The sequence below is a fragment of the Mixophyes fleayi genome, chromosome 6 (genome assembly GCF_038048845.1).
Source record: "Mixophyes fleayi isolate aMixFle1 chromosome 6, aMixFle1.hap1, whole genome shotgun sequence".
Taxonomy (NCBI): domain Eukaryota; kingdom Metazoa; phylum Chordata; class Amphibia; order Anura; family Limnodynastidae; genus Mixophyes; species Mixophyes fleayi.
The window spans coordinates 206300430-206314969 of NC_134407.1; the positions used below are offsets into that span (position 1 = coordinate 206300430).

A 14540-nucleotide genomic window follows, 5' to 3' on the forward strand; every position below is an offset into this window, starting at 1 on the left:
CTACAAATGTATGTTCGGGGGAAGAAATCCTTTATAATTATATATCGTACATTGACTACATAAATGGCTCATACATCCCCCATCAGGCCCAGGAGCCAGGACATGGACAGCCGTGTAAGAAAATGGCAAATGTGAGTTGTCCTCCTTTGGGACATAACTGGGAATTACTTTAAAACAGATGTAGGGGGAGATCCAGTTGCCGGCGACGTGGCTTGTGATCATCGCTCTGCGCACATTGCCGGCAGTAACACTAGGAATCTTCCTGTTATCCTCGCACCCCATAGAGGGGATAACAAACGAGCCATTACATTGGCACCAAATGTCTCCGTGGAGATTCCGTATACACCTCATGCCAAATCCAACCTTTTCTGTAATGTAGACTTTCCTCCTTACGGCTGGGGATAGTTTTGACATGAATAGTTAGACTTGTAGATCTTTTTTTGTTTTCCCGTGATTTATAAACCATATTTTTGGTCTACGTAGCTGTTATGGAAAGTGTGTTTGGTATAAGAAGTTCTGGATGAGTTCTACTAATCCCGTGTGTTCTCTCCCTCTCTCTGGATACACACTGACTGACGGCCTTTCTGTCCTATAGGGTTTGTCAGAGCGCAGGAGTGGATGCCGATGGCTCACCGGCTGAGGTCCTGTGCAGAGGCAACGTGTCCTACATCTATAACACACTATTAAACTGCATGAATGACTACACCACAGACAGCAGGGGAGATGTTGGAGCCTGGTAAGAGACAATCTGGATCCTGATCCGTGTCCTTGTACATATAGAACATTTTATTGTTTAAATTTTCATTTGAACTTTTCTTAGCTGCCCTCGCTGATTTTCTCAGCTACTTTTCTACTGTGTATTGGGACGTGTGGCCTTCAGGATGTCAGGCCGCAGCCTTTTGAGGAATGTAACAGAGCAAAACACTAACCGGTATTAGCACTACTGAACTAGTAGGTGCGGAGTCTAACGTACCCCTGGTGTTCGCCAGGGACCCCCGCAAGGAGGTTTGGACTTCGCTGCACAGGGTACGCAGGTCGCGGTCCTATTAGCCAGTTGCCGGTGTAGAAGGGTCACATGGTCCGGGTCACACCAATCGGGAATATACGGTACCAAGGGAAATCCGAAGAAATAGTCGCCAAGCCGGGGTCGAAGTACAATATGGGTCACTCAGATAATGGGATAGTCGCCAAGCCGGGGTCACAACAGGAAGCAGGAACTGTAGAACACGCAGGGAAACTGGAGCAAGGGAACCAGGAACACAGGCTAGTGGACCACCCTAATGGCGCCAGAGTCAGGTTTAAATAATGGTCAGAAGGACCTGATTGGCGGGCACAGGGAAGCGGTAATTAGAGGAGACAGCGGCGTCCCGTTGCCTAGCAACGGGAGGGAGGAAAGGGCGCATGCGCCCGGCAGGACAGGAGAGACCCGGAAGGACTGCACGTCTCCGGAGCAGCCAGCGGGAGGTCAGACGTCCGTTCCCCGTCTGGCAGGAGATCAGCGGGAACGGCGTCTGACACAGGATAGTCATCCCAGCTGCTTAAACCCCTCAAGGTCCGTTTGGCCATCCTGTCTATTGAACCACTGCATCTGTCTAATCTGGACACAACTTGATTGAGCCAGTTAGGTACAGATCTGGTTGTTCTGCAGTCACCCCAAATGACCGGATCTCCAGAAGTTTATGGCTAGCTGAAGCCGTTCTATGTAAGCTTTAGATGCCATCACATAGCTTTGTGTTTGCTGTGCATATCCTGCTAAAACGACCGCTGTAACTGGTTAATGCTTTACGCCCTGTCGGCTTTCAAAGAGAGCAAAACAAAAGTGCCCATGGCTTGTATATGTAATATATTGTGTGCTTGAAAAAAGTTATTTGTAGCCAGAATATGCTTTAAAGTGAGACAGAAGAAAATCACAGTACAGTCATGGCCAAAAGTTTTGAGAATGACACAAATATTATTTTTCACAAAGTCTGCTACTTCAGTGTTTATGATGACAATTTGCATATACACCAGAATGTCATGAAGAGTGATCAAATGAATTGCAATTAATATCAAAGTCCCTCTTTGCCATGACAATGAACTTTATCCCCAAAACAACATTTCCACTGCATTTCAGCCCTGCCACAAAAGGACCAGCTGATATCAGGTCAGTGATTCACTCGTTAACACAGATGAGAGTATTGACGAGCACAAGGCTGGAGATCACTCTGTCATGCTGATTGAGTTAGAATAACAGACTGGAAGCTTTAAAAGGAGGGTGGTATTTAAAATAATTGTTCTTCCGCTGTTAACCAAGATTATCTGCAAGATAACATGTTCAGTCGTTATTGCTTTGCACAAAAAGGGCTTCACTGGCAAGGATATTGCTGCTAGTAAGATTGCACCTAAATTCACCATTTATCGGATCATCAAGAACTTCAAGGAGAGAGGTTCAATAGTTGTAAAGAAGGCTTCAGGGTGTCCAAGAACGTCCAGCAAGCGCCAGGACATCTCCTAAAGTTGATTCAGCTGCGGAATTAGGCACCACCAGTGCAGAGCTTGCTCAGGAATGGCAGCAGGCAGGTGTGAGTGCATCTGCACGCACAGTGAGGCGAAGACATTTGGGGGATGGTCTGGTGTCAAGAATGCCAGCAAAGAAGCCACTTATCTCTAGGAAAAACATCAGAGACAGACTGCTATTCTGCAAAAGGTACAGGGATTGGACTGCTGAAGACTGGGGTACAGTCATTTTCTCTGATGAATCCCCTTTCAGATAGTTTGGGGCATCTGGAAAAACGTTTCTCTGGAGAAGGAAAGGTGAGCGCTACCATCAGTCCTGTGTCATGCCAACAGTAAATCATCTTGAGACCATACATGTGTGGGGTGCTTCTCAGCCAAGGGAGTGGGCTCACTCACAATTTTGCCTAAGAGCACAGCCATGAATAAAGATGGTACCAAAACATCCTCCAAGAGCAACTTCTCCCAACCATCCAAGAACAGTTCGGTGATGAACAATGCCTTTTCCAGCATGATGGAGCACCTTGCCATAAGGCAAAATGTGATAACTAAGTGGCTCAGGGATCAAAACATCAACATTTTGGGTCCATGGCCAGGAAACTCCCCAGACCTTAATCCCATTGAGAACTTGTGGTCAATCCTCATGAGGCGGGTGGACAAACAAAAGCCCACAAATTCTGACAAACTCCAAGAATGGGCGGCCATCAGTCAGTATCTTTAAAAAGAAGGGGCAACACTGCAAATATTGACTCTTTGCATAAACTTAATGTAATTGTCAATAAAAGCCTTTGACACTTATGAAATGTTTGTTCTATTACTTGAGTATACCATAGCAACATCTGACAAAAAGGTCTAAAAACAGTCAAGGAGCAAACTTTGTAAAAAAAACCAATATTTTTGTCATTCTCCAAATTTTTGGCCATCACTGTAGTCGCTAAACTCTGAAAAACGTTATAAGTAAATCTATGCATGTTTGACCTGGCAATAGCTAGACAGTAATTATTCTACTGTATTACCAGTATGTGCCACAGGTGGCACTGTTACTCCCCTTTCTCCCATAAAGCTGCATTTAACTAAAGCACAAAATGTATTAAATTTAGACATCACCCAAACAAACATATTTGCATTTAATCCAATTTGTCTTCTTAATTTGTGGATATTATCCCCTGCCTGCGGACATTTTCAGGTTGTTTTAACCGAATGATTCTCATTGTGATAAAATGTGCAGAAGACTCATTGCGACTTAACAGCATTCCGTTACTGATTTGCATTCAAATAGAATGTGCAGAAGACCGCCTTAACAGCATTCAGTCAATAGTTGACATTCCACTAGAATGTCCAGAAGACTGAACAGTATTCAGGCAATGATTTACATTGAGCGTTATTTTAATACCTGTGGTATATTTATTTGTTTCTGTGTTTGGCTTTTTATATAGGTGTGTGGAGAGAAAATTTGCAGGGTGAATATGGGATGGGAATAGTGCTACATGAATGTCACTGTAATTAGGGCGATACTAAGTTTAGGTTAGCCTACAATGTGTGCCCAAGCTGGCATTGCCATCCCACCCTCACGTATTCCGGACATTGCATGTAGGAAGGTACCCAGGCAAGGGAAAGTACCATTGTTCAGTTATCTACACACATGAGTGACCAATTCTGTTGAGATCTGGCCATTCATGTGGGCAGCACGATGGCTTAGTGGTTAGCACTTCTGCCTCACAGCACTGGGGTCATGAGTTCGATTCCCGACCATGGCCTTATCTGTGTGGAGTTTGTATGTTCTCCCCGTGTTTGCTCCGGTTTCCTTCCACACTCCAAAAACATACTGGAAGGTTAATTGGCTGCTATCAAAATTGACCCTAGTCTCTGTTTCTGTTTGTCTATGTTAGAGAATTTAGACTGTAAGCTCCAATGGGGCAGGGACTGATGTGAATGAGTTCTCTGTACTCGTATAAGAACTCGTTCTCGGAATTAGTTGCGCTATATAAATAACTGATGACGATGATTCTCCCCCAGTTAGATCACTTTCAGCCTCTTTGCTGACATTTTCCTACCACATTTTCCACCATGTCAGATAAAGATCCTATCAATTTTGATCTGGCAACACGCGCTCCTATATCGGCCAATTGCTGCTTACAGATGTTGCAGAATCACAGATAACATAGTAAGTAGGACGTGTCGGCCTTTAGAATCAGCCAGTGGCTAATGAGCAAGAAGTCCAGCTTCAGGAAAGTAGACTCTTGGAAAAAGAGATTTTAATTACTTTATTGTAACCATAATGAAGCATGAGTTGAAAGTAGATTTTTATTAATTGATGATAGGAATAAAAAGATTGGTTGATTCCCATTTCAAAGTGCATGAATAACCTGCAACTATTCTGAATGCAGAATAGTTATTCATTTGTATGCACAATTTAGTAGGGATGACAATGAAACAGGTTTCATGACCAAAATAATCTCCCAGTTGCTTTCAGATTTCTGAAGAATAGGGTAGTATGATTTCATAGCCAGATGTCTCGTGCTTAGTCATTATAATAATAACCTCCAAGGCACAATTCTCCAGATTTATTTGTTGAAGGCTTTCTCCAGACTTACCACAAGAGGGCAGCATTGGACATTTTGTAAACAAAGTTGAATATGTAACTTACTGTTCAGTCTCCAGCTCTGTTACTGTTTAATGGAATAGTAGAGAACAGCAGTAACACAAACATATATTAGTTATATCTGGTGTACACGTCTACAGATATGGCCGTAATTTCATGAAAAATCTTGTGAGTTTTTCTTATATTTTAAAATCCAGTTATGGAGTTTTCATCCTTTGGCTGACACCATCTAGATCCTAATCCTGTGTTACTGCCGTCTTGGTGACAGGTGTACCAGCTCTGGGTGTATTTGTAAGAAGCTTGGCTATGGGGGACAGTCTACTGGCAGGATGTCAATACATAACATTCTCATAGATAATATGTAAGGGAAAAGGTAAACACGTTCAGCAGGAAACACAGCCTGTCCTCATGTGCCCAGGCAATTACACACTGCTCTGCCATTTCTTTCTATATGATAGTATGTGCCAGCTATGTACTGCTGGTCATACCATACGTGCCCTTCATAATCTACTCTGTGCTGTCCTGTACATGTCTGTGACATCATGCATGCATGTCACACACTTCTCATGATCACCGGTGTTACTGCATTCTGGGACACATAGCCATCATACATTGCCCTGTGACACCATACATGTAATATGCTACCCTCTTAAGACTTGTGCCAGTTCATACTGTGGCAACATATATAACCGTAATATACTGCCCTGGGCCACTGTGTACTGTTCGTGTGGCACCGTACATATATGTAACATGTCGTATGCAAAGACATCTGCCAATCCATACTGTGGCACCATATATAACCATAATATACTGCCCTGTGCCACTGTTCTGTGGCACCATATATACCTGTAACATGCTACCCTCTAATGATCTGTAATGTTGTACCCTGTACATTTGCTGCCAGTTCAAAGTGTATAGCACCAGATATAACCATTATAACTGCACAATGCTATTCTAAATTCATACATCTGCTCCATGACACCGTACATTACATACCAGTCATATATCTGCTCCATGACACCATACATTACATACCGGTCATACACCTGCTCCATGACACCGTACATTACATACCGGTCATACATCTGCTCCATGACACCGTACATTACATACCAGTCATACATATGCTCCATGACACCGTACATTACATACCAGTCATACATCTGCTCCATGACACCGTACATTACATACCAGTCATACATCTGCTCCATGACACCGTACATTACATACCGGTCATACATCTGCTCCATGACACCGTACATTACATACCAGTCATATATCTGCTCCATGACACCGTACATTACATACCAGTCATATATCTGCTCCATGACACCGTACATTACATACCAGTCATACATCTGCTCCATGACACCGTACATTACATACCAGTCATACATCTGCTCCATGACACCGTACATTACATACCAGTCATATATCTGCTCCATGACACCGTACATTACATACCAGTCATATATCTGCTCCATGACACCATACATTACATACCGGTCATACACCTGCTCCATGACACCGTACATTACATACCGGTCATACATCTGCTCCATGACACCGTACATTACATACCAGTCATACAGCTGCTCCATGACACCGTACATTACATACCAGTCATACATCTGCTCCATGACACCGTACATTACATACCAGTCATATATCTGCTCCATGACACCGTACATTACTTACAGGTCATACAACTGCTCCATGACACCGTACATTACATACCAGTCATACATCTGCCCCATGACACCGTACATTACATACCAGTCATACATATGCTCCATGACACCGTACATTACATACCAGTCATATATCTGCTCCATGACACCGTACATTACATACCAGTCATACATCTGCTCCATGACACCGTACATTACATACCAGTCATACATCTGCTCCATGACACCGTACATTACATACCAGTCATATATCTGCTCCATGACACCGTACATTACATACCAGTCATACATCTGCTCCATGACACCGTACATTACATACCAGTCATACATATGCTCCATGACACCGTACATTACATACCAGTCATACATATGCTCCATGACACCGTACATTACATACCAGTCATACATCTGCTCCATGACACCGTACATTACATATCAGTCATATATCTGCTCCATGACACCGTACATTACATACCAGTCATACATCTGCTCCATGACACCGTACATTACATACCAGTCATACAGCTGCTCCATGACACCGTACATTACATACCAGTCATATATCTGCTCCATGACACCGTACATTACATACCAGTCATATATCTGCTCCATGACACCGTACATTACATACCAGTCATATATCTGCTCCGAGGCAACGTACATTACATACCAGTCATACATCTGCTCCATGACACCGTACATTACATACCAGTCATACATCTGCTCCGAGGCAACGTACATTACATACCAGTCATACATCTGCTCCATGACACCGTACATTACATACCAGTCATACATATGCTCCATGACACAGTACATTATATACCAGTCATACATCTGCTCCATGACACCGTACATTACATACCAGTCATACATCTGCTCCATGACACCGTACATTACATACCAGTCATACATCTGCTCCATGACACCGTACATAGCTTATACGGGTGGGTTCTATTGGTAAAATGCATCTGAGCATTATAAACATGACATCACTACACTTATGTGTGTTGTATGAATCAGTGATTACTATAATTGGCCATTTTTCTAGAAAATGCAGCCTAGGTCCTGGTGTCATAACTTAAACACACTGTGCCACAGTAATGTCACTCGTCCCTGGTGACTTGGTTGGCTGAATAGTGGTTATGCCATCCAAATGGCTGCCTCCACTGAGTTTCAGTGCCATGATTTCACCATACATTCCACAGTTGTGTATTTTAGTGGACGAGTGTAATTCAACCCACCCACTATGCCAGGGTACCCGCTCAGTCATGCCCACGCTCTCCATCCAGCTTCTGTGCACATGCTGATCCCAGCAGCCCACACAATGATACCTCTGTCGCTCACTCTATTTACCTCTGTATTGTCTCTCTACAATTGTACATTAAGTGATTTTAGTTATGGGTCATCTCTTTATAACGCCACCTTTGCCAGACTTGCCATCTTTGGCTGCGTAGCAAGCTGGTGATGCCAAGACAGAGCCTTATAAGGATTTTATGTGTAATGCTAGGAATGAGCCTGTTATTGCTCTTATGTCAGAGGAGGCCTGGTATACACCACAAGGGGTAACTTAACATCACAACCTCTTTTGTTGTGTTTACAATGAGCGTGCAGTGGAGAAGTACAGTTCTTGTTGCAGTAATAATGTAACTTATTGTAATAGTCTGACTTGAATTTTAACACAAAAAACAACCTTCCGGTGGCGCATGCGTGACAGTGGAATGGGACTTCAGTGCCATTTCTTGTTAAACTTGTGATTTTATGTATGTACCACGGTGGTTTAACTGCACATTCTGATAGGGAATTTTACCAGGACGTTTGAGTTTGAGACCAGGAAATTCAGAATATGGAATCTTTGTTTGATTTTGCTGTCTCTTCAGTCAGTGCATTAAGAGCGCAACAGCAACAAGCAGTGGTGATTATTTTTTTGTAATAGAAAAATGTTACTCCCTACTGTGGCCCCTTCATCATGTCCTTGAGGCAGGTTCTAACCCCATGGCAAAAATGCCCCTGGTAATGACCCCAGAAAAACCAATGTCAGCGCGTTTTACTGCAGAAGCTCAGCTACTTGTAACCTACCATTTTGCATGTAACTGGACGTGTTCTCTAGAAATGGAATATTACTATCATTTCCTCTTATTTATGTACCACAGAGCTTTATATAGCTATTGTATCAATGTCTAATACATATTAACGGACGAAGGAACCAAGCATCAGGAATCTTTGATCTAAGTCAGCGTGCGTCACCTGTTTACCACATTCATTTATAGTGGGAGTGACGCGTTTTACAAATTTTACAGTTGGTTGTTCATTCATGTTTATTTTATTATTCATACCCAATTAGGTGTCACAGAGACTCAATTCAGCCATGAAACACTCCCATACATCAATCTTATATTCTGAAACCTCTGAAAAATAGATAGATCACCATACACTTGTGTTAGAGGCCTGGAATGTCATTGTGTCAGTAGTAATGTAGGGGTTGGTCGCACTATAAGGGTGTGCAGCCCCAGGGCAGGAGTCTGGATGGTAGAATGCCGCTTAGCAGGACCTCCGGCCCTCCGCTGTATGACAATGGCACGCCCTAGACGTGCTGTGAGACATGAGGAATGGAGGCATTTGTTTACTTTAATACATATTTTATTTCCTAACCTTTCATAAGCCTGAAAAACAAGATCCGATGGAGCGTTACGATCTCATGCTTGTGCGTCTTGTTTTCATTAAGTGATTTGTATTCTGTTCATTCTACGTTTTTCAGAGCATGTATTAGTCATTGTGACTATTGTGCAGGAACTCAGTCATAATAAGTGGGGTTTTCAGTCCTATTCTCTGAACCCTTTGCTGCCAGAGGCTGTGTTGCAGCATTCTTCATGTTATGCAGGAATAGCCTTTAGGTTTCATGTTCTGTGCACTGTATGTGGGGTTTGTATTTTTAAGGATGTCTTCAGTAGCACATTAGACAACATATGTTTTTAATTTGCAGCACTTAAGAAAAAAGGATGAAAACTTGGAAGAAATTGGACTGAAGAATGCCTTCAATGATCAGCCAATGCAACCCGACACATAACCCTACAGTTATCATAACATTATATTCCAGTCTTTTTCTTGTCCTTATATGAGAGCAGAATAATAATAGTTGTAGTATTTTTTTTTATTTTTTTTTATATCACCATTTTTTAACCAACAGAACTTACCCTTGGGGTACCTATGCTAGTGACATCACATGGGTTTTTTTGACCCCGGAAACATCTCTAGCCGCAATGTGGACTTATAAGCCAATAGCTCCCCCCCAGTACACTGGTTGAATATAAAGACCCCAGCCTATGGCCCCCACTCCTCCAGTGCTGATCGGGGGCAGGGCAGTGAAACATTCAGGGGTCCTTCATGTATCCCTTCTTTAGTGATGCTGGGATTTAATAGGAACAAGTAGGGGAAGATGGGAGAACGCCCTAGTTAGTGGTGCTGGGATTTAATAGGAACGTGTAGGTGAAGATGGGAGAATGCTCTAGTTAGTGATGCTGGGATTTAATAGGAACAAGTAGGTGAAGATGGGAGAACGTCCTAGTTAGTGATGCTGGGATTTAATAGGAACAAGTAGGTGAGGCTGGGAAGATGGGAGACCATCCTAGTTAGTGATGCTGGGATTTAATAGGAACAAGTAGGTGAGGCTGGGAAGATGGGAGAACAACCTAGTTAGTGATGCTGGGATTTAATAGGAACAAGTAGGTGAAGCTGGGAAGATGGGAGAACATCCTAGTTAGTGATGCTGGGATTTAATAGGAACAAGTAGGTGAGGCTGGGAAGATGGGAAAACATCCTAGTTAGTGATGCTGGGATTTAATAGGAACAAGTAGGTGAGGCTGGGAAGATGGGAGAACATCCTAGTTAGTGATGCTGGGATTTAATAGGAACAAGTGGGTGAGGCTGGGAAGGTGGGAGAACGCCCTAGTTAGTGATGCTGGGATTTAATAGGAACAAGTAGGTGAGGCTGGGAAGATGGGAGAACAACCTAGTTAGTGATGCTGGGATTTAATAGGAACAAGTAGGTGAAGCTGGGAAGATGGGAGAACATCCTAGTTAGTGATGCTGGGATTTAATAGGAACAAGTAGGTGAGGCTGGGAAGATGGGAGAACATCCTAGTTAGTGATGCTGGGATTTAATAGGAACAAGTAGGTGAGGCTGGGAAGATGGGAGAACATCCTAGTTAGTGATGCTGGGATTTAATAGGAACAAGTAGGTGAAGCTGGGAGAACGCCCTAGTTAGTGATGCTGGGATTTAATAGGAACAAGTGGGTGAGGCTGGGAAGGTGGGAGAACGCCCTAGTTAGTGATGCTGGGATTTAATAGGAACAAGTAGGTGAGGCTGGAAAGGTGGGAGAACACACTGGTTAGTGATGCTGGGATTTAATAGGAACAAGTAGGTGATGCTGGGAAGATGGGAGAACATCCTAGTTAGTGATGCTGGGATTTAATAGGAACAAGTAGGTGAGGCTGGGAAGATGGGAGAGCACACTGGTTAGTGATGCTGGGATTTAATAGGAACAAGTAGGTGAGGCTGGGAAGATGGGAGAACATCCTAGTTAGTGATGCTGGGATTTAATAGGAACAAGTAGGTGAAGCTGGGAAGATGGGAGAACATCCTAGTTAGTGATGCTGGGATTTAATAGGAACAAGTAGGTGAAGCTGGGAGAACGCCCTAGTTAGTGATGCTGGGATTTAATAGGAACAAGTGGGTGAGGCTGGGAAGGTGGGAGAAGGCCCTAGTTAGTGATGCTGGGATTTAATAGGAACAAGTAGGTGAGGCTGGGAAGGTAGGAGAACATCCTAGTTAGTGATGCTGGGATTTAATAGGAACAAGTAGGTGAAGCTGGGAAGATGGGAGAACATCCTAGTTAGTGATGCTGGGATTTAATAGGAACAAGTAGGTGAGGCTGGGAAGGTGGGAGAACGCCCTAGTTAGTGATGCTGGGATTTAATAGGAACAAATAGGTGAAGCTGGGAAGATGGGAGAACGTCCTAGTTAGTGATGCTGGGATTTAATAGGAACAAGTAGGTGATGCTGGGAAGGTGGGAGAACGTCCTAGTTAGTGATGCTGGGATTTAATAGGAACAAGTAGGTGAGGCTGGGAAGATGGGAGAACGCCCTAGTTAGTGATGCTGGGATTTAATAGGAACAAGTAGGTGAGGCTGGGAAGATGGGAGAACATCTTAGTTAGTGATGCTGGGATTTAATAGGAACAAGTAGGTGAGGCTGGGAAGATGGGAGAACGCCCTAGTTAGTGATGCTGGGATTTAATAGGAACAAGTAGGTGAGGCTGGGAAGATGGGAGAACATCTTAGTTAGTGATGCTGGGATTTAATAGGAACAAATAGGTGAAGCTGGGAAGATGGGAGAACGTCCTAGTTAGTGATGCTGGGATTTAATAGGAACAAGTAGGTGATGCTGGGAAGGTGGGAGAACGTCCTAGTTAGTGATGCTGGGATTTAATAGGAACAAGTAGGTGAGGCTGGGAAGATGGGAGAACGCCCTAGTTAGTGATGCTGGGATTTAATAGGAACAAGTAGGTGAGGCTGGGAAGATGGGAGAACATCTTAGTTAGTGATGCTGGGATTTAATAGGAACAAGTAGGTGAGGCTGGGAAGATGGGAGAACATCCTAGTTAGTGATGCTGGGATTTAATAGGAACAAATAGGTGAAGCTGGGAAGATGGGAGAACGTCCTAGTTAGTGATGCTGGGATTTAATAGGAACAAGTAGGTGATGCTGGGAAGGTGGGAGAACGTCCTAGTTAGTGATGCTGGGATTTAATAGGAACAAGTAGGTGAGGCTGGGAAGATGGGAGAACGCCCTAGTTAGTGATGCTGGGATTTAATAGGAACAAGTAGGTGAGGCTGGGAAGATGGGAGAACATCTTAGTTAGTGATGCTGGGATTTAATAGGAACAAGTAGGTGAGGCTGGGAAGATGGGAGAACATCCTAGTTAGTGATGCTGGGATTTAATAGGAACAAGTAGGTGAAGCTGGGAAGATGGGAGAATGCCCTAGTTAGTGATGCTGGGATTTAATAGGAACAAGTAGGTGAGGCTGGAAAGGTGGGAGAACACACTGGTTAGTGATGCTGGGATTTAATAGGAACAAGTAGGTAAGTTAGGGGAGTGGTTTATTTTGCTATAGCTCTACCTCCCGTCTCTGTGGGTTGTGTCATTATGCTGCAGTGAATGTATAGCCCCCCTGTGCACCTTCTGGCCAGTCCAGCACAGCAGGTCCCTGTAGTAGGGTTGGAGGGTTCAGTAACACTGTCGCCAGCGTTCATCAGAAAGACCTGGTGTTATGTTACACCAGGTCTCAGGTATCATCTGAATCCCCCCAGACGAGGCAAAAAGTCAGATCTCCAAACTCTCCTATCCATATAATCCCAAGGAATGATAACGTTCTGCGGAGGACATGAACCCTTCACTCATTGTGTTCTGTAGAAGTGTGTCGTCATCCTTCCTGCACACTCAGCCCGTGTCTCCCAGCTCATCATTCACTGGTGTCCATAGCCGACATAGCACATTCTACACATCCCTGGAGCTCTCTTTAATAAATCTGCATGTAATAGAATTACCAGAAATCAAATTAAATCTAGAAAATGATTGTTAAATGAGTAACAAATAGAAAACTTAGGCAGTGAGTAGCAGTTATAGAAACCGGACTCTTCATTCAAGTTACAATATGACATCTACATCTTCATCATTTATTTATAAAGCGCCACTAATTCCGCAGCGCTGTACAGAGAACTCCTTCACATCAGTCCCTGCCCCATTGGAGCTTACAGTCAAATTCCCTAATATAGACACACACTCACAGACAGACAAGGAGGGAGATGGACAGACAGGGAGACTAGGGTCAATTTTTTGATAGCAGCCAATTAACCTACCAGTATGTTTTTGGAGTGTGGGAGGAAACCGGAGCACCCGGAGGAAACCCACGCAAACACAGGGAGAACATACAAACTCCACACAGATAAGGCCATGGTCGGGAATCGAACTCATGACCCCAGTGCTGTGGGGCAGAAGTGCTAACCACTAGGCCACTGTGCTGCCCAGTATGCATCGAGTAGAGAGGCTAGTGTGAGATGGGGCCAACATGACTTGAATCCCAGTGAATCGCGTCATATTGCCCCCCCTGTTGGACAGGATGCGGGAGACTTGCCAGCTCTCCCGGGGATTCGGGAGAGTGGGCAATTATGAATTAGATTTCTGCAATAGAGCTATCCTCTGGTTAAAAATTGTGTAAATTCAAACGTGTGCCTTTGTGTCTCTGCCCCATACCCACATCAGACCAGTAAACTAACACTAGCTATAACTTTGTGTGTTTGCACTAATTGTATAACATCTGGGGAGGGGGGTGATCTTGGAACTGTATATTTTTTTCTATTATTTTAATTTAGACCAGTCATGGAAGACTAAACCATGCTGGTTATATAAATGGGTTAATAAAAAAACAACAACCTTTTTCTGTGTCTAAGGGGTTAATGAAATGGATATACGATGCTAATCACAAGGGACAGGACCCCACCATTAATCAGGCTACTGAAATTCTCTGACACAACTGAAGGTGCACTTGAGATCTCATCTAGCTGCAGACGTCTTAGGGCTTTGTGTTTTATTTCTGGATGTCATGTTGTAGGCTCACATCACGGGTGGAAAATCGTATAAAACAACTGTAAGACAAGTGGGCCGTTCCCATGGCCGCTGGCACACGTATGTGTG

The 14540-nt window shown here is 43.7% G+C and overlaps 1 protein-coding gene across 1 annotated transcript in view; it reads left to right on the plus strand.

The window, feature by feature from the left end:
- TBCD (tubulin folding cofactor D) overlaps positions 1-14540 on the plus strand; it is a 187095-nt gene that overhangs the window by 143235 nt on the left and 29320 nt on the right. The window contains exon 30 of the mRNA XM_075178183.1: positions 596-736. Within this exon, the coding sequence (XP_075034284.1) occupies positions 596-736 (141 nt within the window). The remainder of the gene's footprint in view (positions 1-595; positions 737-14540) is intronic.